We start from the raw sequence: 25640 nt of genomic DNA on the forward strand, positions 1-25640 counted from the left end.
TATAGGCGTATTTGGTTGAGAAGAGAAAATGGTGGAGTTTCATAGTTTTTTCCTTGGGTCCATAAAAATTAAATCTTGCCAAAATGAAGAGAAAATAGGGAAAACAAAGGGGACTAATTGAAATTAACAATCTACCCCCACTTCCCTTAACATTGTTTTTCCCCCTTTTTTTTAAAGCCCAACTCAATTTTTTTTTCCCCTTAAAAAATTTCTTAAAACAAAATTTTAACAGGAACAAGAGAGTAAATCTATACAAACAACATTTTATATAATCTAATTTTATTTTCAACTAAATAAAAGAATTTATTACCCCTTTACTTTTCCCATCTCCTAGCCAAAATACTAGGAAAGAAAACTAAAATCTCTAATTTCTTCTCACTTTTCCATACCCTCTCTATTTTTTATCCCTTACTTTTTTATCTCCAATACTTTAATGGGAAGAAAAAAAAAAGTGATTTCTATAATAAAATTTATCAAAATTGAATTATTTATAATATACGGGTGAGAAGAAGAATTATTTATAATATACAATCGCGCCTAATTGATGGAATGATCAAATATATCATTTATGATAACTCAAGGGTCAATAACACAAAACCGAGAATATATTATAAACCCTTAAAACTAAAAGGGTGTTTTTTTGCAATTAAACAAAAAATTAACAAGAGAAAGAAAAGAAAAGAAACCCGCGCAGTGAAAGCTTGAAATTTAAGTTCCCGCTCTGACGTTCCTCCCGCCAATACTCCGCCCCAGAAAATAAAAACTAAAAACCATCTCACTAATGCTTCCTCCTTCACCTCCTCTCTCTCTCTCTCTCTCTATCACTCTCTCTGCACAGACTCAATCAGCTACAACAACAACAAAGACTATTGCAAATGCAGACCTCAAACTCACACTCCATCTTTCACAACCTCAGATCCAGAGAGCTCAACGGTTTCAGAGGTCCCCTATCTCTCTCTCTACATGCATGTAATGACCCTCTCACATTTTGCATATCCATAATATATATATATATTTTTTTGGTTTGGTTCAGTTCGAAAACGAGCTCACATAAGCGACGTCGCAATGGGCATCAATGAGATCGGAGCGGTGGCGGTGGAGCACCGCGGCGAGGAGACACCGCCATTGGCTATCTCATTCTGCAAGGTAAAAAAATTTGGGTTAAATAGCTTAATTATATTTTCTATACGTAGATCCAGACTAATTGTATGCAAATGGCAGACCAGTAAGAACTCGCATATCCTTGCGGTTTCCGATGAGGACGGGTACGTGAGCTTGTTCGATACTCACCGCAAGTTATCATCTTCTTCATCCCATCAAGAAAATGCAGGTCTGGTTTTCATCTTAGGTTTTTTCATTGTTGACACAATTAAAACTTTAGGGATGAAAATTTAACATTTTAACACTTGACAAATGTACATAAGCCCAAATTGTAGTTGGAATTAATTTTTAATTATTGTTAATTTATAGAAAATATTGATTTTTTTCTTTTTCTTTTCTTGCATAACTGTTTTCCAGACAAAGCTAGGGTTTGTGATTGGGTTGCGCATCATAATGCGGTGTTCGATTTATGTTGGATTAAGGTACTTCCAAAACTACTTTGTGATTTTGTCTCTCTTGCTTAAGGAACAATTATCTTTGTTAACTTACAATTAAGCCCTTTTAGAGCAGATTTTTGATTGAACATTTCACTTCTTCTTGATATGCTAAAATTGAGCATTGGTTATTATCACCATTCATTCTTCTAAATATATCCAGATTGTTAAAAATCCACACATTTTCAATTATGTGTAAGAAATGGGAAATGGGAATTCTGGGTTCTTTAGTAAATTTCAATGAAGGTTAAGCAAAAATGAGTTTGGAGTAAACTAGAATGGCACTTGTCGATTTTACAGTTTAGCATGATTGGTTAAAGAAAAAATTATTTGTTTGTTGTTTTACAATACTAATTTCTTTATAATTTGACTGATTTTGCAGGAAGACACTCAAATTCTGACGGCTTCTGGTGATCAAACTGTAAGTATTGAACTTTATTTAGATTTGTTGCTTTCATTAGCATGTTCAAATCGTTGAATGGACATTTGAATTTGTTTGAACTTTAGCACAGGCTTGCTTATTTGCAATTCATGCCTTCGAGCATGTTTTGCTTGACTTTGTCCGTGGTCATATTTTTTACTCAAAATTTTATTGTCATGCTAGTTATGGGCTCACAGAACCTTAGGCTATAGTTAGCCTAAATTCACTCTGTGATGGTTATTTAATGGGCACTCATTTTGTGATCCGCAATTCATGTTCTATGCTTTAAACTATAGGCTGGATGTCAAGATTTTAGTTGGAAGTTAGGTTTGAAAGTCTAAAACCAAAAACTTTTCAGAATCACTTTGTGATATGGTTCAGTTTAACTCATCATGAGAAAATGTGATACATAACACTTATCAATATAAACAAGTTGAAGCTTAAATATTGTAAATGACAAAAAATAGAATATGGAGCTGGGTTCCCTGGGGAAAATAGTGGTATACTTAATTTCAAACCAATTTAAGTTTTCACTTGTAGTATAACTATTTTCAGTTTCTTAGCCAATTATGTTCTTTGGAATTTCTGTAGATGAAGGTATGGGATATCCAGGAAAGGAAATGTATTGGAGTGTTGACGGGGCACACCGGAAGTGTGAAGTCTATGTGTTCTCATCCAAGTAATCCAGGTAGGCTTCTAAGTTCATTTGTATATCAATATCTTATATTCACTTCAACTGGCTGCTACATATTTTGAAATGATGAACCCTTCTAACTTTAATAATTTTTTTTTTTTTGGATAGATATTATTGTCTCTGGTTCAAGGGATGGGTCCTTCGCTCTTTGGGATCTGAGATGCAATTTTAGTTCCAAAAGTTGGAATAGGGAGCTTTGTATAGGGTAAGTTATGGCTTCACACTTCCTTTGATCCAATCAAGTATTTTACGTTTGTGATCCAAACATTAGCAGTTTTTTATTTTTAATTTACTCTTCATTCAGCACAATGCTATTTTGCCTCTTATTTATTTTTTCTTATTTTTCAATTATTTCACAGTTCAACTGCCATGGTAAAAAGAGCACATCTTTCCCCTCAAGCAAAACGCATCAGGCGGAGCAAGGTTTATTGCTGATTTTGTTTCTCCTTGGTCACTTCACTCACTTCTTCCATACTCTTTATTGATTCTTTAATTCCTTCAGGCAGCTTCTATGAGCATTACATCTGTCCTTTATCTCAAAGACGAGGTTTCCATTGCTTCTGCGGGAGCAGTGGACAGGTATGTATATAGCACTTGCATTCATACATGATATTAAAAGTTAGTTCCCTGATCAGAAATTATATCTATATCATACTAATGCTTTGAGATTTTTTGTTGTTGTTGGTTTCTTTCTGCGGTTGGTTCATTTCAGCATTTTGAAGTTCTGGGATACCAGAAATCTGAAAAGTGTGGTCACACAGACAAGTCCTCATCCCCAGTCAACTGCAAAGGTTATTTTTAAATGTACTGCAAATTTATCCTGTAATGCCTATTTCCATGGAGCAAGCAACAAATCAATTGTCATATATATTCAACCCTGCTCTCCACCTTAGTAACTTAGGACTGATTTCCAGTGTTTGTGATTTAAACAGTTAACTTTTGGTCAAGGAATTGTTAAAATAGTTGGAAATCTAGATATAGCAGAATAAGTAACATTTCTTCTGCAATTATTCCATTTTTTTTTTCCAGCTGGGCAAAGGGTTTTGGGGAATTTGAACCCTGAACATACCCCACCCAAGGGGGTGGATGTGTCAGTGCACAGGCCAACTGGCTCCAATAATTCCATAATTTGAAATTTTGTTACAGATATTGGATAATTTGACATATTGTTATCTTGATGTTTTCTGATTCTTTGTTCTCATTTCAGGAAAGAAGATTACATGGTATATCAAGCTTGTCCCAAGATTTAAATGGAGTGTTTCTTTCAGCTTCATGCATGGACAATAGGTATTCCTTCTGTTTTGACTAGCCTCTATTTTTGTCATTAACTGATTTAGCTACTGTTTCACAGAACATAAACATAAAGTTATAAGCATGAGCAGAATGTTCTATGTGCAAGCATGAGATAAAAGGCAGCAATTCCGATCTAAAAAATTTACCCTTGCTGTAAACAGGAGGATCTAAGTAAATATAAGAGCCTTATTGGGGAATACTGAACGTCTTACATTTTATATTCTTGTTTCTTTCAGAATATACTTGTACAACGTACTTCAGCTTGAAAAGGGGCCTTTGAGATCATTCTCTGGATGCAGGATAGAATCTTTTTTTGTAAAGGTGAGAACTGCTTTTTTTAAGCCCAAGAACCCTGTTCATTTGAAATTGATGGCCTACAAATTTACATATCTTCCATATGATTTTTGCAATTGCAGTCAGCAATCAGCCCTGATGCAGCTCACATAATCAGTGGTTCTAGTGATGGCTGTGCCTATCTTTGGCAGGTTAGATTTCTTACCTATGAAGGGCTCCTTGTTTGATTTTGATTCAAATTAAGTTAATTGGCAAACTCATTCAAACCAGGTGAACAAGCCTCAAGAAGATCCCCTAAAATTGGAAAGCCATGATGGAGAAGTTACAGCAGTAGATTGGTAACTTTTAAAACTTAATGCTGCTGAATTGAGTTTTCACTGACAAAAAAGTAAGTTCTAAAATTTCTTTTGCAGGTGTCCTTTTGAGGTTGGGAAGATGGCAACTTCTTCAGATGATTTCACGGTGAGCAAGATGAATATTTAAATTAAATACAAGAGAATGATGCAATTGTTAATCTATTGCAATTTTTTTTTTTTCTAGTTTTTACTATTTAGTGATATATTATTTCCTTATCATGCTTGCTGGAATGTGTCTCCAGCATTTTACCTACACTCCCTATGCCTCACTGTGCACATGTTTATTTGTTAGGTTCGAATTTGGAACACACAGAGCAGTTATTGCTCAAGCACAAGATCCCCATCTTCCATTCGAAGGAGAGTAATGGCAATCCCTAGTGCAGAATGTAACAAGCTTATGAATAACGAACCAAGTTGTCTTAAAAAGGATCCTGACAGTTTATTTCCTTCCAATGAAGTATTAGTCCAAAGTAGCTCATCCAACAGAATCACGATGCCCACAATCAGTACTCCTGAGAGCCAGAAGAAGAAGTTATTCCCAGGTTCTGATTTAAATGAAGCCTTTGAGAAAACCCCAGAAGCTGCATTGAAGAGCCCATCTTCTGTTTTGAACCCTCCTTCCTCCATAAAAAGAACAATCCGAGACTACTTTTTAGCGGCTTCATAATTTATTGGTTTATACCTCTGGTTTAATTTTTATATACAATATGATACTGAAGCCCACATTTTACTGCTGGATCAAGGGCTTGAGAATAGAGAAGCAGGCGCATCACTCTTTTCCAGATTGTAGAGTAAGTCCAGTTTTCATCTTTTTTAACACATGCACACGTATTTATACATATATGGAATTGTAAACTTGGAGGGGAAATTTCATCAGGTTCGCTTTTGTTTTTGCAGGGCTGTATTGGAAATATTGTAAAGCAGGATACAGGAGGGTTGTTAGACCATTACATCTCATCAATATTTACCTCGGAGTTCATGCCAATTTGGCGTTGGACAAATATTTGCCAAACTGGAAACGTGTTCACTGTGCTTATAAAAAATAGAGCATTTTTGGAGCAGTTGTTTAAAATCTTTGTTGCTCATTCATTGGCATGAATTTATCATGTAAAATTTTTTGTTTTTTTTTTTTTTATTTAAGGCTGTAAAATAGTGAGTTGAAAAGTGATGCCTGCATAGACTGGTTGCCAGTTTGAAATTCTGAAATTGTGAATGAACTGCCGGCAGCATCCAGCTTCAAGGCTTCATTTTGCCACTCAGAATAACTTGTGACCCCCACCTCCTCCCCCCCACCCTCTTCCCTTCTTTTTGTTGAGAATTTGAACTTTAGGAACCTGAAAGAAAAATTTAGGATTTTCTCCATAGTTTTTTAGCTGCTTGAATAAGCTATGGATAGTGTATAAGGCATGGCTTGAACTTGTTCTGGTTTAACATACCTTTGCAGAGATGACATTCACCAGATCTTTTCTTTTTTGCTGCCTACCAGATGGTCCAGTCCAGATCCTTATATGTTAGTGTATATGTTCTAAAGCTATAATGAGAGGTTGAAGGTATGTCACCGTTTATTCAATGGGCTTGTAACCATTTGTCTCAATATAAAGTAACTCAATGTGGTAATTAATTAAGGGAGTAATGTAAAAAATTGAATTTTGGGTCAAAATCAAATCATTTATTGTTCTAAATTGAAACAATTAGTTCTTGAATTTTAAGAAATATCTTTATCATTTTATTATTATTGTTTTGTTAATAGGATTGGATGAACAATACATCATGTGTTTTATGTGTGATTCTTTAAATATAATATTCATTTAATAGTAAAGTTTATTAAAAAAAGATATATTTTTCTTTACCCTTCCCTCTCTGTTGCCCACAATTCCACCAAAACTACCTAGTTCGGCAGCTAACCATCACACAAATTTGGCCCTCCAAACGATACTGCCACCAAGAAACCCCTTACCTCATAATTTTCTATCACTTTCTTGAGAAAAATTCAAATGCATTTCTATTGTAACCAAAAACTTAGTTACTAACATAAACCTATCGAAATTAAACTCATAACAAGAAGTTAATTGGACATCAATTTTGTGAAGCCTAGTTTGAGATTGTTGATTACAATTTTGGCTTTCCTTTGATGCAAGTTGTATCCACTTCAATGACTTGTGGGAGTGGGACTAGGGTTGTAAACAAGCTGAGCTTTGTTGAGTAGTGCATATTTAAGTTTGGCTCGTCAAAAAAAGTCAAAAAGTCAGCTTGGCTTGAGCTTGTGATAAGTCTAAAAATAGTGTTTGAGTTTGAGCTCGTTGAAAAGCTAAAAAGTTTGAGCTTGGCTTGATTAATTAGTCAAGCCAAGTTCAAGCTTAATATCAAGTTTAAACTTGAGCTCAGGTCAAGCTTTTGAGTTTGAGATCTTAAAAAATTATATTATCAAAGATTTAAATCTCTAAAATTAAGAAAAAAGAAAAAAGAAATACTCATTTTATCATGCATCTTGTTCTACTTATGATTAGCCATTATTCAAATGAAAAATTTACATAATTAAATTTGTGGTTGCACGATTTTCCCGGCCCAAATTCTACTGATCAGGCCTTGGCCCAAAGCGCAACCCACAATAAATATTTGTAGAGGATGGGTCAAAGAACTTAGCCTCAGTGAGCCTATTCGGTCTGATATATGGACAGTATTGTTGCAGAAAATAAAAACACAAGAATGGATTTCTCACGTATGATTCTATTTCTTCAGTTCCTAATACAGTTTTTTCCTCCTTTTCTTTGAGGGACTCCACTACATTATATAGTTCTCCTCCTCTCATCTTAACCTTACACTTGTTGATCATCTAAGCATCTACTTGAGCACCTGTCCCATCAGACGCCCTCATCACTCCTTTTGTGAGTTGCAGAGGCCAATGTGGTACTGTTCAGGGGTCTTTTCCTCATTAATGCGGCCAAGAGGGTGGTTGGGGCGCAATTAATGTGGTGGTGGCAGCTTTCCATGAGATATTTTGGATTTTATTCATTTTATATGTTGGGAGGATGAACTGAAATGGTTGGGGAGAGTTCCTCGTCTGGGCTTCGTGATGTCCGAGGAGGAGTTACTCCTCGGACAGGTTTCCTTGGCGTTATTGGGATTGAGTAATACTTCATATGTGGTTTCTCTTCAGACAGGACGCTCCTCGGACGGGCCTGAATTTGGAATAACCCATTATTTTTGGGCCGGGCCCCACAATAGCCCCTCAAAACTCTGGTTTTTATCTCCTTCCGAGGAGAAAAGCGGGGTTTTGATGTTAGTGAGAGGATGGAAATAAGGAGAGCTTGGGGCGCACGTGCGGATCGTTACTTTTGACGCGTTACAATTTACGAGGCGCGGCCATTAACTTCTGGAGGCGTTATATTCCCTTCATCCAACGGTGTGGCGTGGATCGAACGGCCATCGTTTTTTCTCGTATTTTTAGGCAGTAGTGATCTTTTCTCTCTCCTCCCGGCTATATAACACGTCAGAGGGGTTCAGTTCCTTCTTTTTATCTGCGTTTCATAAACCTCAAAGGACTCCAGAGAACTCCATCGAATCCCAGAGATATACGAACACTTGCGTCCGTTACGCCACCGTAGCCGTTTTTTGTGAAGCGTTTCGTCCAAGAGAGATTTCCAGGCGTTCCATTGAGCGTTTTGTGAAGGTACCAGTACATTTCGTTCATCTCGCCGTTTCAATTCCCTCATCGGACTCTATTTTTCTTCTCAGTCTTTACTTTCGTTTCCCCAGTTCAGTTCAGATGGGTAGATTTGAGAAATTAGTGAAAACTCCAGCCGCTATGGAGGCCTTTAGGGCTAAATACCACATTCCCCCGGGGGTTGGGCTGCAGTACTGTCCTCTTGAAGGAGTATTGACAGATAGAGGTGAGGGAGAAGTCGTTATCCCCATGATTGCTTTCATAGAGGGAGGGATGACACTTCCTATGCGTAGGATTACAAGGGAATACCTGTTCAACCATAGGTTGACGCCGTATCAGTGTGCCCCGAATATGTTCAAGATACTAGACTGTGTAGATGTCTTAGACGAGCGGATGAATCTAGGCCTTACTTGGCACGATGTGGCTTATCTGTACGAATGTCACCGCCTCGGGGATGATGGGTATTATCTTAAATCTCGGAACGAGGACGGTAGGTTGATCTCTTGTCTCCCAATATCCAATAAGACCGTGAAGAATGACTTCCTTATTGCTTCTGGGGAGTGGTTCGGCGGTATTCATTGTCCAACTCGGGCAGGAAACCTAGGTGCGGCATTTTTAGGATCGGTCCTTTTTGGGAAAAGATTTAGTATTGAGGGGTTATTTTTCTTGCTTTCTTTGTAATTGGAAAATTTCGTGAACTAACCCCACTTTTCTTGGTTGTTTGCAGATAAAATTCACGTCGCTCCTCGGCTAAACTTTGTGAACGTGTCAGCGTTGAACTACCTTCTTAGGTCGGAGATTTACGTTTCCGAGGACGGACAGTTGCGTGCGGCCCATCTGGTTCTGGGCTATCAATCTCTGAGCAGCTCTTTCTAGGCTATCGGTCACGCTATAAGGGCTGGCAGTCCGAGGTTGGCTAGGATTGACGTGTCCAAGGACGGGTTCCTAGCTGAACACGATCTGCCACCAGTTGTGTTGCCCGGTGTTAGAAATCCCTACTTAGCAGAGCAGCTACCTCCGCCAAACGAGCCTGGTGTTGCCGTTCAGGTTGAAGAGGAAGCTGAATCATCTCGTCTTTCCCTTGAGGAAGAGATAGACGAGTTTTACTTTGAGGAGGAAGTTCAGCAAACCCCCTTGGTGGAGCTTTCCGATCCTGAAGGAGAGCGGGACCGACATTTTGCAGTTGGCGTTCCTTCAATCGTCATCTGCTCGGACGATACTTCGGATGAAGAAACAGAGCCCATGGCAGGAAAGGGAAAATCCCTAAAGGAGCTGATGGCCTCCCGAGGGAAAGGTCAGTCATCGAAAGGTCAGTCACAAAAGGGACCAACTTCGTCACAAGTCAAGGCCCTCCCTCCTGTGGCCCCTCAGGACACCTCGGACCTTGGCCTTAAGGTTAACCCGGACCTAAAGAAGAAAAGGCCGGCTGACACTCCTGAGGAGGGCGAGGTGGTTGCCCAGCCGACCAAGCAGCAAAAAACCACTTGCGCGCCAAGGAGTAGAAGGGGCAACTCCTCGGAGAGTCGGGACGAGGAGAACCTTGCGGAGGTACGCGCTACCCCGCGTGTATGGAGCCCCAAGTTGGAGCTGGATGGGGTTGCCATCCCCTACAATGCTTCGGTTCGAGAGTACAACCGAGGCCGGGCAAGGTACGTGGCCGATGCCTTAGAGCAGCCCTTACTCCTTCCTCGAGACATGGAGGCTTATAGGCGGTTCTCTCAACCCGAGATCTTCCTATCCCTTAAAAGGGATCTCGCGATGGTGAGTAACCCTTCTACTGTTTCATTAATTCATCTGGCCTTGCTAGATTTTTTTTTTTTTTTTTTTTTTACAGCAATCTTGTTTCGTTCGTAGATCACTCAGCAGGTATTTGTGGCTGAGGAATTCTGCCGAGGTAACCGTAATCGGGCTGAGGCTGAGACCCAGGCTCGGACGGAGATGGAGAAAACCTTGGGGTCCCTCAAGCACGATCACCTTAAACTCACGGACGAGTTCAAGGAGTCGGAGAACCGGCGCAAAAGTGCAGAGGCTGGTTTGAAGAGTGCCGAGACCCAGGCGGAGGACCAGCGCAAAGAGCTGTACTCGACACAGATTAACCTCGCCACCGAGAGGCAGGCAGTGCAGGATCTCAAGACTGCTCTGCAAAAAGTCGAGGATGAGCTGAGGCGGGTCAAAGAGGAGGCCCAGCTGATCCGAGAGTCTACAGAGGCTGAGAAGAATGCTGCTCGCCAGCTTGGGGCCGAAGAGACGGAGGCCAGGCTATCCGAGGAGATCCCCGAGGTGTGCAGGGATTACTGCAGTATTTCATGGGCTCATGCTCTCGATGCTGCAGGAGTTCCTGCGGATTCGGCACTAAGACTGCCCGAGAACATCTTCTATTCTCAGGAGATCCGAGAGAATCCTGAGGACGCCCAAGTGGCCTCAGAGCAGGACCTGGCGGTGCCTGATGCCGTCCTTGTGCCCGATATGGCGAAGGATCCCGCCGCAGACTCTACCATCGAGGTTCCTCCCCCTCAGCCCGAGCAGAAAGAAGATCCTCCTGCTAAGGCTTAGCCTTTCAGGCTTTTGATCTTTGTACTCTTTCCCTTTTTTTTTTTTTTGAATGAGAGTCGTCCTATTTTTCCATTCTTTTGTAGGGACCTCTCTTTCTAATGTACTAAGAATATTAATATAAAAATGTTCGTTTTGCTTACTATGGATGTATGTCAGTAGCGCTCTTTTTTAAACATTTGCAACGATGTAGATACAGGTAAACGATCAAAATAAAATGGGTTTTTGGGCTGCGCATTTGAGGGTTGCGATGGTGCCAGACTGCGCGCACGCATTAAAATGATTTCCTTTAAGTAATAATCTCCCAATCTATCGTAAGTAATAATTTCCCCTAAATCTGTTGTCCGAGGAGCCATGCAGGACTTAAGTTCTGTTTAAAACTTATGAATAGTTGCCTTAAGTATTAATTTCCCCTAAGTCTGTTGTCTGAGGAGCCATGCAGGACTTAGGTTCTATTTAAAACTATGAATAGTTGCCTTAAGTATTAATTTCCCTTTAGTTTGTGGTCCGAGGAGCCATGCAGGACTTAGATTCTATTTAAAACTTATAAAAATTGTCATGAGTGTTAATTTCCCCTAAGTCTGTGGTCCGAGGAGCCATGCAGGACTTAGGTTCTGTTTAAAACTATGAATAGTTGCCTTAAGTATTAATTTCCCCTAAGTCTGTGGTTCGAGGAGCCATGCAGGACTTAGGTTCTGTTTAAAACTTATAAAAATTGTCATGAGTGTTAATTTCCCCTAAGTCTGTGGTCCGAGGAGCCATGCAGGACTTAGGTTCTGTTTAAAACTATGAATAGTTGCCTTAAGTATTAATTTCCCCTAAGTCTGTGGTCCGAGGAGCCATGCAGGACTTAGGTTCTGTTTAAAACTTATAAAAATTGTCATGTAGACCAGCAAGCAGTGGATAGTCACGAGACAAAATGTGGGCGAAGCCATTTTCATTAATAACAATATCTTCTGAGGTTATTTACATTCCATGGTCGAGGTACAGTTTTTTCATCCAAATCTTCTAGGTAGTAGGCGCCTATTCCGGCCACGGATGTGACTCGGTATGGTCCCTCCCAATTGGGCCCCAGCTTGCCCCAAGAGGGGTTTTTTGCGCTGCCAAGAATCTTCCTCATCACGAGATCACCTGGACCCAGAGGCCGCAGTTTGACGTTAGCATCATACCCTTGTCTCAGCTTCTGGTGATAATAGGCCATATGAATCATCGCTTTTTCCCTTCTTTCTTCGGCTAGGTCCAGACTCCGTTCCAATAACTCGCCGTTATCGTTTGGGGTAAACGATCTAGACCTTAGTGTGGGAAAGTTGTTCTCGATTGGGAGCACGGCCTCAGCCCCATAAGTCATCGAGAAGGGGGTCTCACCGGTCGATCGTCGCGGCGTCGTTCGATAAGTCCATAAGACGTGGGGGAGTTCTTCTACCCATCTCCCCTTTGCCTCGTCCAATCTCTTCTTCAGTCCGTTCACTATGACCTTGTTCACGGCTTCGAACTGCCCATTTCCTTGAGGGTAGGCGGGGGTGGAGTATCGGTTAATGATTCCAAACTCGCGGCAATACTCCCTAAAGTTCTTACTGTCGAATTGCAGACCATTGTCGGAAATGAGTGTACGCGGAGTCCCGAAGCGGGTGATGATGTTCTTCCAAATGAATTTTTGGGCGTCCACGTCCCTAATGTTGGCCAAGGGTTCAGCTTCCACCCATTTAGTGAAGTAATCAGTTCCGACTATTATGTATCGCTTGTTCCCCGCAATTTTGGGGAAGGGTCCAACTATATCAAGGCCCCATTGTGCGAACGGCCATGGGCTAGAGAGGGGGTTGAGAACCCCTCCAGGTTGGTGGATATTCGGGGCGAATCTTTGGCACTGGTCGCACTTCTTAGCGTATTCTTGGGCCTCTCTTTGCATGTTCGGCCACCAATACCCTTGGGTAAGTGCCCTGTGTGCCAGCGACCTTCCTCCGGTGTGACTTCCACAAATCCCCTCGTGTAACTCCTCAAGTAGAGATTCAGATTCTTCTGGATGTACGCAGAGTAGGTACGGTCCAGAGTAAGAGCGTCGATATAATTTGTGGTCCTCTAATAGCCAGAAACGAGGAGCATTCCTTCATATCTTCTCGGCTTCCAATTTTTCCTCCGGCAAGACGTCGTTTTGAAGGAAGTTCTTTATGGGGTCCATCCAGCTGTGACTCTTTCTGATTTGATGGACTCTGGCCGGGCTTCTGCTGATGGGGCTTGCCTGGGCTAGATCTTCAACCAGGATCATTCGCGGCAGATTATGCGCCGAGGACGTGGCGAGAGTGGCCAGCGAGTCTGCATGGGTGTTTACACTCCTGGAGATGTGCGTCAGATTGAAGGATTCAAAATTCGTCTGTAGCCGCTTGACTTGTCCCAGATACTCTTGCATCCTAGTATCTCGAGCTTCCAGCTTACCCATCACTTGTCCGACCACCAGTCTGGAGTCCGAGAATGCTTCTATTATTCTACCGCCCAATCTTTGAACCATCGTCATCCCTTGAAGTAAGGCTTCGTATTCAGCTTCATTGTTCGTGGCCGAGAACCCGAGCCTCAATGATTTTTCAATGGCAGCACCGTCCGGGGATATTAAAACTATCCCAACTCCTGACCCTCTCTGGTTAGCTGCGCCATCCACGTAGACCTTCCATTGCATGGTCCCAACTGCTGAAATCGTACCAACCGATTTTCCATCCATGTCTTTCTTCTCGGTTATTGTTTCTATAGAGGGCTCAGCAAACTCCGCTACCAAGTCTACGAGGACCTGTCCTTTGATGGAGGATCTGGGCATATATTTAATATTAAAGGCTCCCAAGAGCGCACTCCACATGGCGATCCTACCTGTATAGTCAGCGCTTCGAAGCACTGCTCGAAGGGGAAGCTGAGTTAGAACGATGACCGTATGCGCCTGAAAGTAATGAGGAAGCTTCCGGGTTGCATGCACTATCGCCAGAATTGCCTTTTCTAAAGGAAGGTACCGTACCTCGGCCTCATGTAATGATTTGCTCACATAGTAAACTGGTCGCTGCACCCCATTATCATCCCGTATCAGTACCAAGCTTACAGCATGGGGAGCTACAGCGACATATGCAAACAGCACCTCATCTGCCTCAGGGCTGGACATGATGGGTGGTCGAGACAGGTAGTCCTTAAACTGCTGGAAAGCCTGAGCGCAATCCTCCGACCATTCAAACCCTTTCCATTTGTTTATCAGGAGGTAAAAAGGCCGACATCGATCCACCGATCGCGATATGAACCGGTTTAATGCCGCAATCATGCCAGTGAGCTTCTGCACTTCCTTCGGATTCCGAGGAACCTGTAGGTTGTTAATGGCTTTGATTTGGTCGGGACTTACTTCTATTCCCACGTGGGTGACCATGTACCCTAGGAATTTCCCAGACCCGACCCCGAATGAACATTTGGAAGCATTCAGTCGCAACCGGTGCTCTCTTAAGATAGCGAAGATTACTCCGAGGTCATTCACGTGCTCGGAAACCCTTTTGCTCTTCACAACCATATCGTCTATATAAACCTCAATGATCTTGCCCAGCTGTGGCTCGAACATCCGAGTCATCATCCTTTGGTAAGTTGAGCCCGCGTTCTTCAGCCCAAACGACATCACCTTATAATGATAGTTTCCGATGGGCGTCATGAAAGCCGTTTTCTCTTGGTCATCCAGCGCAAGGGGTATCTGATGATAGCCCTGGAAGGCGTCCAGGAAGCTCATTCGAGGGTGGCCCACGGTTGCATTCACCAATCGGTCGATTCGGGGTAGGGGGAATGGGTCCTTCGGGCACGCCTTGTTCAGGTCCGTGAAGTCCACGCAGACCCTCCACTTCCCTGTCTTCTTTCTTACCACCACCGTGTTCGCCAGCCATTCGGGATAAAAGACCTCTTTGATAGCCCCTGCCCTTTTCAATTTCGCCACTTCGTCTCTTACGGCACTAGCGTGTTCCTTCGAAGGACGTCGGGGTGGCTGTTTCTTCGGAGCTAAAGAGGGGTTGACGTTCAAGTGGCGACAAATGAGGCTGGGATCAACTCCCGGGGCGTCGTAGGCGTCCTATGCGAACACGTCGACATTTTCTCTGAGAAATCCGACCAGCTCCTCTTTTTCCTGAGAAGGTAATTCAGAGCCGACCTGAAAGAACTTCTCTGGGTCATCGTTGATAGCGATCCTATCTAAACTTTCACACCTTATCTCCTCGGCCAGCCCATCGCCTTGCCTTGCCGAGGGGGTTGGTTGCTATAAGCTCTCTGGGGCCGAGGACTCGATTGGGGGCCGATGTAAAATGGCGGCCACCATACACTTCCTGGCCACGGCCTGATCTCCTCGGAGCTCTTCTACTTGTCCTTTGGATGGGTATTTCACTTTTTGATGAAGTGTGGAGGTCACGGCCTCTAGGGCGTGGATCCATGGCCTTGCAACTATTGCGGTGTAGGGTGAATAAGTATCGACCACGATAAAATTCACCTCCACCACTTCCGCCCCAGTCTGTACGGGTAGTCGGATTTGCCCCTTTGGCGTAACAATCCTTCCCTCGAAGCTGAGAAGGGGGGAGTCATAAGCTGCCAAATCTTCTGGCTTCAGGTTCAGCCCCTTGTATAGATCAGGGTACATTATCTCTACTGCACTTCCCGAATCCACCAACACCCTTTTCATGTCGAAGCCCCCAATCCTCAGCGTGACCACCAAGGCATCATCGTGAGGTTGAATAGTTCCTCTCTTATCCTCATCCGAGAATCCCAGTACCAAAGAGCTTCCCTTTTTCGACCTTTTGGGTTCCCTTTGCCTGCCCTCGGAGGGGAGCCGATCAACAGCTAACACCCTGGGGATGGGTGGCCCCGTTCTTCCTGGTGCAGCGAGGATGACATGTATCGTCCCGGTGGGGGGTCTTAATGACACGTCCTTTCGAGGCTCTTGTGTTGCTTGGCCGGGATGGCCACTTGATGGGTGCAGTAGGTGACGTAACTTTCCTTCTCGAACCAACTGATCTAGGTGATTCCATAGATTCCTGCAGTTCTCAGTAGTATGCCCATGGTCTTGATGATAGTGGCAGTACAGGTTCTGGTTACGTTTGGAAGGGTCTCCAGCCATCTTTTCCGGCCACCTGAAATAGGGCTCATCCCTTACTTTCTCCAGCACCTGTTGTACTGGCTCTCTGAATACGGCATTCACTGTTTGTGGGTTGCTCTGCCCAGCCTGTCGCGAAAAATCTCTCCTCGGCTGACCAGGGTTGTGCCGTTTCGACCTGAAATCATTTGCTTTGGGTGGGATAACCTTCTCATTTCCCCTCCCTTGCAGCTGATCTTCCTCCATTCTTTTGTACTTGTCGATCCTATCCCTCAACTGATCAACGTTGGCAACCGGTTTACCAGTGAGGGATTTCCTTAAGCCATGGTCGGTGGGGAGCCCGCTTTTGAATGTGCTGAGAGCGACAGCATCATGGTTGTCATCCAGGTCGTTATACACTTCCCAGTATCTATCCGAGTATGCTTTCAGAGTCTCTCCCTCGTGCATGGATAAGGACAATAGCGAACCGAGGGGCCTGGGGACTCTGGTGTTGGTGATAAAGCGGGAGCAGAAATCCAGAGTGAACTGCTTGTATGAGCTTACAGAATTTGTCTTCAGGCCGTTGAACCACCTCATCGCCATTGATCCCAAGCTGGACGGGAAGATTTTACACATAAGGGCTTCATTTTGCGAGTAGATCGCCATCTTTTGGTTAAATTGACTCACATGCTCTACCGGGTCTGCTCGACCGTTATAGATGGCGAATGCCGGTTGGTTGAACCGTCGAGGCAGCTTAGCCCCTTCAATTCTATACGTGAAGGGGGACCTTGAAACCTGGTCCAATGCCTTTTTCATGGCATCGTTTCCCGAACCCTTGCTGGATGTGCTCTCATATTTCCGCACAGGGCGTGGTTCCTTTTCGTAGGAAAAGGTTTCACTTGGGGGGGGTCCTTGACCTCCGTCGGTAACTCGCATCCTCCGCATTAGAGGACTCGTCTGAGTCTGAAGGAGATCGTTTTCGCTGTACCCGTCGTAGCTTCCTCTTCAGATCATCTATCTCTCGCTGCATGGCCTGGTGACTATTTCGCCTCTGGGACACGTGACTACCTATCTGAGTGTGACTCTGGCTTGTCCGGATAGTATGCACACTTCCCTCACGATTTCCCCTGTGGCCTGGGTTAACGGGGTTATTTTGCCTCTGGGACTCGGCGGGTTGTGTCTGTTGGGAGTTAGCCTGGTGAGGATTCTCCTGGTGCGGACCTAGTTCTGCCATGCTTGACCGTTGTGCTAGCTGATGCCTTAGTTCTTCCCACAGACGGCGCCAATTGTGGTTGCACGATTTTCCCGGCCCAAATTCTATTGATCAGGCCTTGGCCCAAAGCGCAACCCACAATAAATATTTGTAGAGGATGGGTCAAAGAACTTAGCCTCAGTGAGCCTATTCGGTCTGATATATGGACAGTATTGTTGCAGAAAATAAAAACACAAGAATGGATTTCTCACGTATGATTTTATTTCTTCAGTTCCTAATACAGTTTTTTCCTCCTTTTCTTTGAGGGACTCCACTACATTATATAGTTCTCCTCCTCTCATCTTAACCTTACACTTGTTGATCATCTAAGCATCTACTTGAGCACCTTTCCCATCAGACGCCCTCATCACTCCCTTTGTGAGTTGCAGAGGCCAATGTGGTACTGTTCAGGGGTCTTTTCCTCATTAATGCGGCCAAGAGGGTGGTTGGGGCGCAATTAATGTGGTGGTGGCAGCTTTCCATGAGATATTTTGGATTTTATTCATTTTATATGTTGGGAGGATGAACTGAAATGGCTGGGGAGAGTTCCTCGTCTGGGCTTCGTGATGTCCGAGGAGGAGTTACTCCTCGGACAGGTTTCCTTGGCGTTATTGGGATTGAGTAATACTTCATATGTGGTTTCTCTTCGGACAGGACGCTCCTCGGACGGGCTTGAATTTGGAATAGCCCATTATTTTTGGGCCGGGCCCCACAAAATTTATTAATTCATTATTCATTGTTTATAACTTCAGCAATTGTTTAAAATATAATTTTTACATTTACGTTAGATGATGAAGAATTAGAAAAATACTTATCTGTAACTATTATGAATGAGAAAATACTAATATGTTTCATAACTTTACTTTAGTTGACTGATAGGGAAAGATCATATGTGATCCACTTAATTAATTAATTAATTTTTAAATGTAACTATAGTCTAAAATGGTTCTTAGTCAGTTTAGAGGGAATAAAAAATTAAAGTAATGGGTAGTGGTCTCATGTTGGCCATGTCATTATTAAGATATGTGTAATGAGTATATTTAACTAACACATATAAACTTATAAATGAGTCTATGCTTGAATTGTTTTGTATCAAGCCTACTAATTCACGAGTTTGTTCGTGAACAAATTTTTTTGTTTGGGCTCAGTTTGTTTATTAAACGAGACTAAAATTAAAGCTCAAGCTTGGCTTATTTATAAATAAACAAACATGAACTAACTTTTTATCAAGCCAAGCTCAAGTTGTTCATGATTGGCTTGGTTCATTTACAACCCTATGTGGGATATTTATTTGAACTCAGTGAGGTGACAGGGGAATCTAAACTAGTTTAGCTTATTAAGGGGAAAAAGGAAGAAGATAGGATCAATAAATTTTACTTTTTAATGAATGTTTTTATTAAAATAAAGTATTTTCCATCCAATATTTGCAATAGATATTTCTAAAAGTTTAGGAAGTTACTATTTCAAATTGAAAAAAATAAGGGGTTTGATTTTAATCTAAAGTCCTGAGTCCATTCTGCATTTTCCCCTTTGATTAAAGTACGATTTGAATTTTGAAGGATATGGGGTTGACTACTGCTATGTATATAGAGATGTTATCAGCTACGGAGAGTATGCATACTCTATAATCTAAAAAATGCATGGAAAGTGAAGCATTTGTGTTTTTGCCGGCTAAATATGTTACTGTGACAACATCCAATCCAGTGAAAATCTTAGCTGTAAGTGAGCTTGGTTATAAGCTAGACCAATTTATTCATACCCTTTTAGCTTAATCAAGAAAACGTGAAGCTAAAGAGCTTGCATTGAGAAACTATTGTAATAAAGATCAAATTGCTACAAAAGCTTTGGAAACATATCATTACAAATAAATAGTGTTAATGACACATTAAAAATTAGCTTAGATGAAAAGAAAACTAAAAAACTTTGGATATATTACATTACAGTGTTACTGATGCATTAAAGATTTGTTAAGATACATATTTGCAAGGAACACAAGTAAACAAACTTACAAGGAGCAAAACAGGTCGGATTGACACTAATAAATGTTTTGGCAGTATACATGGTTTCACTTTGACACTATGCCAACCCAAATAAACGTAAGTTTTTTACAACCATATAATACATTTTCACTACATGAATTAATATGTAATGACAATAATTTGTGTCTATGAAGTGGGACTATACACTCTGGAGAAGAGTTTGTTAGCTTCATCTTGTAAGTGTCACGGTTGTAATATCTGTCCACAAATATAAATTCCAAGTAAGTTTAGAGAAAGGACTACAAAAATGCAAAAAAAGAGAATGCAAGGCAAATATAAAGCATTTGAGTTTGCAAAGGGACTTAGCTAGAATTGAACCCCTAATCATCTGCTTTAGAACAACCCTAGTGACTAGAAAGTTTTACTTGATGCATCTAATAGACTAACACCATTTGAGGGGCCATGATGATAGCAGCAAGCAGTAATAAAAAATAAGTATAGCTAAATAAGTTTTACCATAACTATATACCGTACACACACATAAGTTTCATGGTGGGGTCATGGAGAAGGCATTTCTCACTGGTAGCTACTAGCTAGCAATATAAAGAGGGAGCTGACAACATGCTGAAACTGTTTGTAATAATTGTATAGTACTTAACAAGGAGAATTTTCACAAAAGAGGAATACATTCACGCTCAAAATAAATTTAAAATCTGCAATGGCTACAAAATTGTAGAAGAACATTCAGAAAGTCATATAAGCTTGTGCACAACTGATGAATCCACTAACCTGGGAGGACAGGATCCTTGATGTTAGTTTGTTCTCTACTGGGTAATATACAGCTCCTGTTTAGCAATGAAGTAACGCCCAATGTGACTGCTTGGTTCCATTATGAACTGTTCACGGAACGTTCCCATTCTCTTACTAGATAGATCAATGGAGAGATCTTTGAAATTTGGTAAACCCTCTACTTGTACACCATCTCCACAAATAAGGAATTGATTCCCAACAATGAAGGATCCTGATACCCTAATGGCAACTCCATCTTGACCATGAGCACGACACTGAAGTTTTTCCACAACATGCACAAGTTTTTCAGGAGGCCAGTCACCTGCTAATGTACTCCGGATGCTTGACAGAGCTGTAAAAATATCATTTGGACCAACAGAGTGTTTGCCAGAGAAACTAGAAGAATAAAAAGCTCATATTAGTGGACATGAAAAAGCCAAAACATACTACACAGCCAGTTTCTCATTTTAAGTTTAAAACTGACTTTCAACAATACTACATTTGCTGAGTTGGAGCACCTCATCCCAGACCTCTTTGAGAAAAAAGTTTGTATGGACTGACAATGTTTGAACTATTTACACCTTCCCTTTTCAGAACCAGCAACTTTTGCTTAAACAAAAGAAAAGGAAAAAAAAAAAAAAAAATCTCGCATAGTTCAGTACCTGAAAGTTGAACCTTCTTTGTATAAGGTCTTTATGTGCTGCAAGTGTTCATCAGGTCCATCAAAGAGTAAGTAATAATGTATCGTCAGCATCTGATCAGAAAACATGAAATGGAATCAATATCCATGGAGCATAAGCATGAGTAATTAGCTCTGTTTATTATTCAAGCTTCCATCTAAGTGCTTCAAATACAATAGGTCCATGTTCAATTAGAGCCATTTCTTTTATAATGTAAACCAAAATTCAGGCCATTCAACATAATCAGATTTTGAACATGCCATTTCTTCTTATCAAGGTCTGCAACCAGATGAAAACATTCTATAGATTCAAACCTTAGTTATCTACACAAATAGAATTTAGGTCGATTAGATAATAATGGAACACTTGATATTTCTGTCATTGTAAATGATGAAGAATAATTTGAAAATGAGGTAGAGGAAAACTTTAATCAAATTGTCAGCTATCATGAAAACAAAAACTTAATTAATGTTTTGGGTGCAAGATTAAGGTTGGAAGATGATGCCATCTTCAGCTTTGCACTCAAAGCAGCTGCATACAGAAGTTCTAGCGTCTGAAAGTTCTCAAGCATAATAGCCCACCATTACACATACCACACTCAAATCCATCAGTTACTAATTTTCTCATCTGGATAAATTATTGTTAGAACATTTAGATAGAAAGTATAGAGATTAAAAATTTTCTATACTCACATCTGCCAAGTCCTTCATTCTTTGTGTTGGATCAAAAACGCTTTGGACAAATGCTGCTAAATCTACTCTGGAGTGCTCATACTTCATAATAAAGGGGTGTGAAAGTAACTGCAGTTGGAGAGTACTCATAAATCAGTGTTGAATTGAGCATGTCTTTACTTAACAAGTACCTCAAGATGTTAAAAAAACATTAAAAAAGAATGAAAAGTGGCACAATGATTTTCAGAATCATGTCTTCAAATACATTAGGCAAGGATAAGAAGTGGCATTCTAATTGAACAAGGAGGAGTCCAAGTCAATAATAAGAACTAAGAACTTTATATCTACAATGGCAGATACATGTTCTAAGTGAAGGGAGAATCAAAACCATCCCTTGATAATAATCAACAAAGGTTAATTTTTTTTATAAAGTTAATAATTAAACTAAAATTTACCAAAACTTAGATTTTTTCTTTCTTTTGAAATTACAAAATAGTAACAATTAAAATCACCAATTTATGATTCACTAGCATTGGCATGTACCATGTCACAAATTTCTGCCATTTACTCACCTGCTCTGCTGTTGGCCTTGCATCTGCATCCTTCTGCAAGCAAGCATCGATAAATGAGCAGAACTCTGTTGAAAAATTGAGTTTTGATGGTGATGGAGATGGGTCATCCAAGATCTGCCAGACAAAGAAATTTCAGTTGCTAAACAAAGAAACGACACATAGGCAATAAAATGCATAAGAATGCAAAATGTGTCTGTAATATAGATGGAAGCACATTGTCTTCATTATCAAAAAAAAAAAAAAAAATGAAGACATTGTGCTCCCCTTTTATGATACATTCAATGTCTTCATTCTTTGATCAATGAAAGTATTACAACTGCTGAAATAGTATGTTTGTTATATTGGATAAAACTCTTGTGAAGCAGACACAATTTTTTTTTTTCCTTTTTTCTAATTTTCACACCTGCTAAGGATTTAAAACTATAACTATATTGAACCCTTTTAAAATAATGAGCATGGAAATTTTACGAAAAACAGTCTATTCGGAAACAATTTCTAAGCACTTTCATTTATCTTTCAATCATGATTATCCTCACCTGTAACATAAGATTGACAGGTCCTTCATTAGCTGAATATGGGAATTCTCCTGTACCACATTCAAAGAGAGCAAGACCAAGGCTCCAAATATCAGCCGGATAAGAATAGCTCTCATTTCGAATTCTCTCAGGTGACATGTACGTAACAGTTCCAACAAAAGTAGCACACTGACATATTACATTGAGAGATAAGTAATAAATCTACAATTTGAAAATCATGTAAAAAAAGTAACTAGCAAGTAGAAAACACGTATCAAATTGACATGTATTAAAAGCAAGAAGCATAGAACAATAAAACCAGCACTTATATTTCTTGAATTGATGTAGAAAGTATCACTAACCATTGCCATCGAATTCTCTAAGCCAGCACTTATACCAAAATCTGTTATTTTTGGCTCCCCCTTCAGATTCACAAGCAAATTTGCTGGCTTTATGTCTCTGTGCACTAAATGTCTAACTCCATGCAAGTAGCTTAACCCCTTCCAGGATGAAAAAGAAAATGTTAATAACAAGAATGCTTATCTTCTGATTAGATGGGAAGTTTATAATGAGAAAAATCTAGCTGGAATTAAAGATATTCTTACATGAAGGAGCTTTTGAAACATAGACGAGAGGACAGGTTCAGGTATTCTTTTCTGCAATCTTAAGATATCTGCCAATGACCCTCCATCCATGTACTCCAAAGCTATGCTTATTTGCCCAGAATCTGGAACATAAAATGCCCCATGGAATTCTACGAGACCCTGATAACAAGGAGCTTCACACAATGTCCGTATCTCAGTAAGAAGCTGTTGCCTTTTCTCCTAGTAAGCACAAGGGAGTACTTATGTAAGACCATGTGATAAGAGAATAGTACAATTTACCCCATACTACTTTTTTACGCCGAACTTTTCTTTTAACCCTACATTGCTTGTGTTATGCACCATTTTAGTCATGGGTATCTGGATCAAGATTTTTAAAGTTTGTTATTTTAGAAAAGATTATCTCAATTTAAGATCATTAGAAGAGGAATAATATCTATACACTAAAGTAGAGGCAAGTAGACAAGTTTAATGATAATCAACCTAAAGTTGGTGTGCCTTCTTGTGCAAGGCAGGACATGTAGATCATGAGAACTCAGAGATGCGACTAGTGCAAAGCAACTTTAGGTACTTCAGAAGAGAGTAGACCAAATTAAGAATATCCCTTATAGTTCCATAAGAAAAAGAAAAAAGAAGAAGAAGAAAAATATGCTCTCTTTCTTCATGGAAATATTCAAATAACAGACTAATGAGCCAAATATGATCAAATTTAGCCCACAATTCCCTATAATTTCCTTTTGCAATGAAGAAACCAACACATCAGATGGCCAAATTGTTTAATAAACACACCTCTAGACTGCCCCGGATTGTGATTCAATAGGTAAATCAAATGACCAATTTCTTTATCTTAATTCATGACAAACAAACTCTCACATCATTATATCAGTACAAAGCAACAAGACATAGTTAGCAAGCAATACTTTCTTAATTCATCCCCAAAAGAAAAATTTTAAAAAATACCTTCTCAAAGATATTTATCTTCTTCAGGGCCAAAATTCTATGATTAGGAATATGTATAGCTCTCTGAACTACACTGCTTGCTCCACTACCGATTGCACCAAATATCCTCATCTCATGTGAAGCACATTTGTATGTCTTTTCACTACCATCCGTCTCATCCACCGGCGAAGACGTACACTTTTGCAACCCAAGCTCATTAATATTGTACACTCCATACGATCTACTCAACAAATTAACAGTCCCACCATCGGATAGCTTCACAGAAACCACAAATTCATTAAAAAAAAAAAAAAAAAACTCTGGCTCAAATGGAACTTCCCGTGTTCTTGGGTTCAAAACCCATTATCTAGTGTAACTTAACAATCAAATTAAAAAAAGAAAAAGAAAGAAGACCCTTTTGTATTCTTTTGAAATTTGATTTTAAAAATTATCTCAAATTTTCTCTTCCAATGCAAAAACTTACAGTGTAAGAATCACAAGGGTCCAAAGTTGACCCGGCTGAGAAGCCCTTTTCAGCATCAAACAATGGCGCAAGCTTTTTTCTTAGTTCCTCCAATCCAGACATGATGATTTTGCTACTGCATTCATAAAATAATAAATAAATAATTCAACATGATCTTATTTGGCTTAAATTATATAATTTTACGCTAGGAAATAAAATTAACCTTGATTATTAATCATCTAAAAGATTGAACAAAGGATGTGTACTAAGCAAGTGAATCTTGGAAATTAAAGACCTTGGGTTGTATTTATAGAATAAAAGATTCAAATTTCAAACTCAACAAAACCAGAGCTATATTTATTCCCATTTAAAAGAAAAAATAATAATTAAAAAGAAATTAAATTACAAAAAAGAGAGAGTTAGTGTAAAACTTACAGTGACAACTGAAAGTTGCTACAATTCCAACGGTTTTTTGAATGAATCTTTGACCCTTTTTGCTATCATTTGTTTTCGTTAATCGTTAAAAACTTAAAAGTTTTTTTTTTTTTTTTGACAAAGAAAAACTTAAAGTTGTAAAGTGTTCGACCTTCGAATCCAAGTTAAGTTCGGAGTTGGAGATGGATTCTATACAGTTAGGTTGTCGGTAGTGTTTACAGTTGCCAAATCATATACCGCCACGTATTTGGAATTTCAGGAAACAATCCCTATACGACGTCGTAGGTTGAGTTTTTAGATTTTGAATGCGGTGGTACGCTATTGTTTGGGCCGAAATATGATGTAGCTGCTCGGTTGCTTCATTTATTTTTTTATTCCTAGGCCCAAATAGCCAATAGGCTATCAGTACTCATAAATATATATATATATATATATATATATATATAAAAATGAAAAGGGAAAAAAGTTTAGCCCATCTTTGTCCGATTCAATTCATCCTCATACGTATTATTTGAGTATTATAATACTGCATAAAAAGTTATAATTTTTGCTACAATTATTTTATATGACATATTATAATTAGTTTTTTTTTTGCTATTTTTTTTAATTCCTAAGCCCAAGTAGGACATTGGTACTCGTAAAAAAAAAAAAAAAAGAAGAAGAGAAAAAGCATAGCTCATCTTTGTACAATTCAATTGATCGTATGTATTTTTTGAGTAATTATAATACTACATAAAAAGTTATAATTTTTGTCACAACTATTCTACACGACAAATTATAATTAGCTGCTTGTCACTTTTACATGGACTCATTA

At 40.1% G+C, this 25640-nt stretch overlaps 2 protein-coding genes across 3 annotated transcripts; one reads left to right on the plus strand and one right to left on the minus strand.

Moving 5' to 3' along the window:
* The first annotated feature begins 762 nt into the window (after positions 1-762).
* On the plus strand, positions 763-5908 carry LOC115978261 (denticleless protein homolog). Its single transcript, XM_031100285.1, has 17 exons — positions 763-942; positions 1034-1146; positions 1222-1330; positions 1519-1583; positions 1978-2016; positions 2608-2704; positions 2819-2915; positions 3070-3133; positions 3213-3289; positions 3423-3501; positions 3918-3997; positions 4240-4324; positions 4420-4488; positions 4568-4635; positions 4711-4759; positions 4946-5444; positions 5551-5908. Exons 1-16 carry the CDS (start codon positions 876-878, stop codon positions 5318-5320), a joined length of 1533 nt encoding a protein of 510 aa, XP_030956145.1. The 5' UTR covers positions 763-875; the 3' UTR covers positions 5321-5444; positions 5551-5908.
* A 13182-nt stretch (positions 5909-19090) lies between these two features.
* Positions 19091-24971, minus strand: LOC115976599 (mitogen-activated protein kinase kinase 3). 2 transcript variants are annotated; one of them, XM_031097991.1, is made up of 11 exons: positions 24827-24971; positions 24413-24524; positions 23950-24204; positions 22993-23211; positions 22750-22887; positions 22409-22576; positions 21873-21986; positions 21322-21429; positions 20612-20703; positions 19950-20345; positions 19091-19418 (listed from the first exon to the last, which is right to left on the minus strand). In XM_031097991.1, exons 2-10 carry the CDS (start codon positions 24512-24514, stop codon positions 19985-19987), a joined length of 1557 nt encoding a protein of 518 aa, XP_030953851.1. In that variant the 5' UTR covers positions 24515-24524; positions 24827-24971; the 3' UTR covers positions 19091-19418; positions 19950-19984. The 2 variants fall into 2 exon arrangements, with proteins under 2 accessions (XP_030953851.1, XP_030953850.1); XM_031097990.1 differs by having other exon boundaries at positions 24413-24527.
* Positions 24972-25640: the final 669 nt, after the last annotated feature.

This window comes from Quercus lobata, chromosome 2 (genome assembly GCF_001633185.2).
Source record: "Quercus lobata isolate SW786 chromosome 2, ValleyOak3.0 Primary Assembly, whole genome shotgun sequence".
NCBI lineage: Eukaryota > Viridiplantae > Streptophyta > Magnoliopsida > Fagales > Fagaceae > Quercus > Quercus lobata.

What these genes read in the sequence shown, in the direction of transcription:
- LOC115978261 (XM_031100285.1), top strand. Translation starts at nt 876, where the DNA reads ATGCAGACCTCAAACTCACACTCCATCTTTCACAACCTCAGATCCAGA. An exon ending in TGGCTATCTCATTCTGCAAG is followed by an intron (nt 1,147 to 1,221) that starts GTAAAAAAATTT and finishes TGCAAATGGCAG; the next exon opens with ACCAGTAAGAACTCGCATAT. An exon ending in ATCCCATCAAGAAAATGCAG is followed by an intron (nt 1,331 to 1,518) that starts GTCTGGTTTTCA and finishes ACTGTTTTCCAG; the next exon opens with ACAAAGCTAGGGTTTGTGAT.
- LOC115976599 (XM_031097991.1), bottom strand. Translation starts at nt 24,514, where the DNA reads ATGTCTGGATTGGAGGAACTAAGAAAAAAGCTTGCGCCATTGTTTGAT. An exon ending in AGATAAATATCTTTGAGAAG is followed by an intron (nt 23,212 to 23,949) that starts GTATTTTTTAAA and finishes TGTGCTTACTAG; the next exon opens with GAGAAAAGGCAACAGCTTCT. An exon ending in GAATGAAGGACTTGGCAGAT is followed by an intron (nt 20,704 to 21,321) that starts GTGAGTATAGAA and finishes TTTTCTGATCAG; the next exon opens with ATGCTGACGATACATTATTA.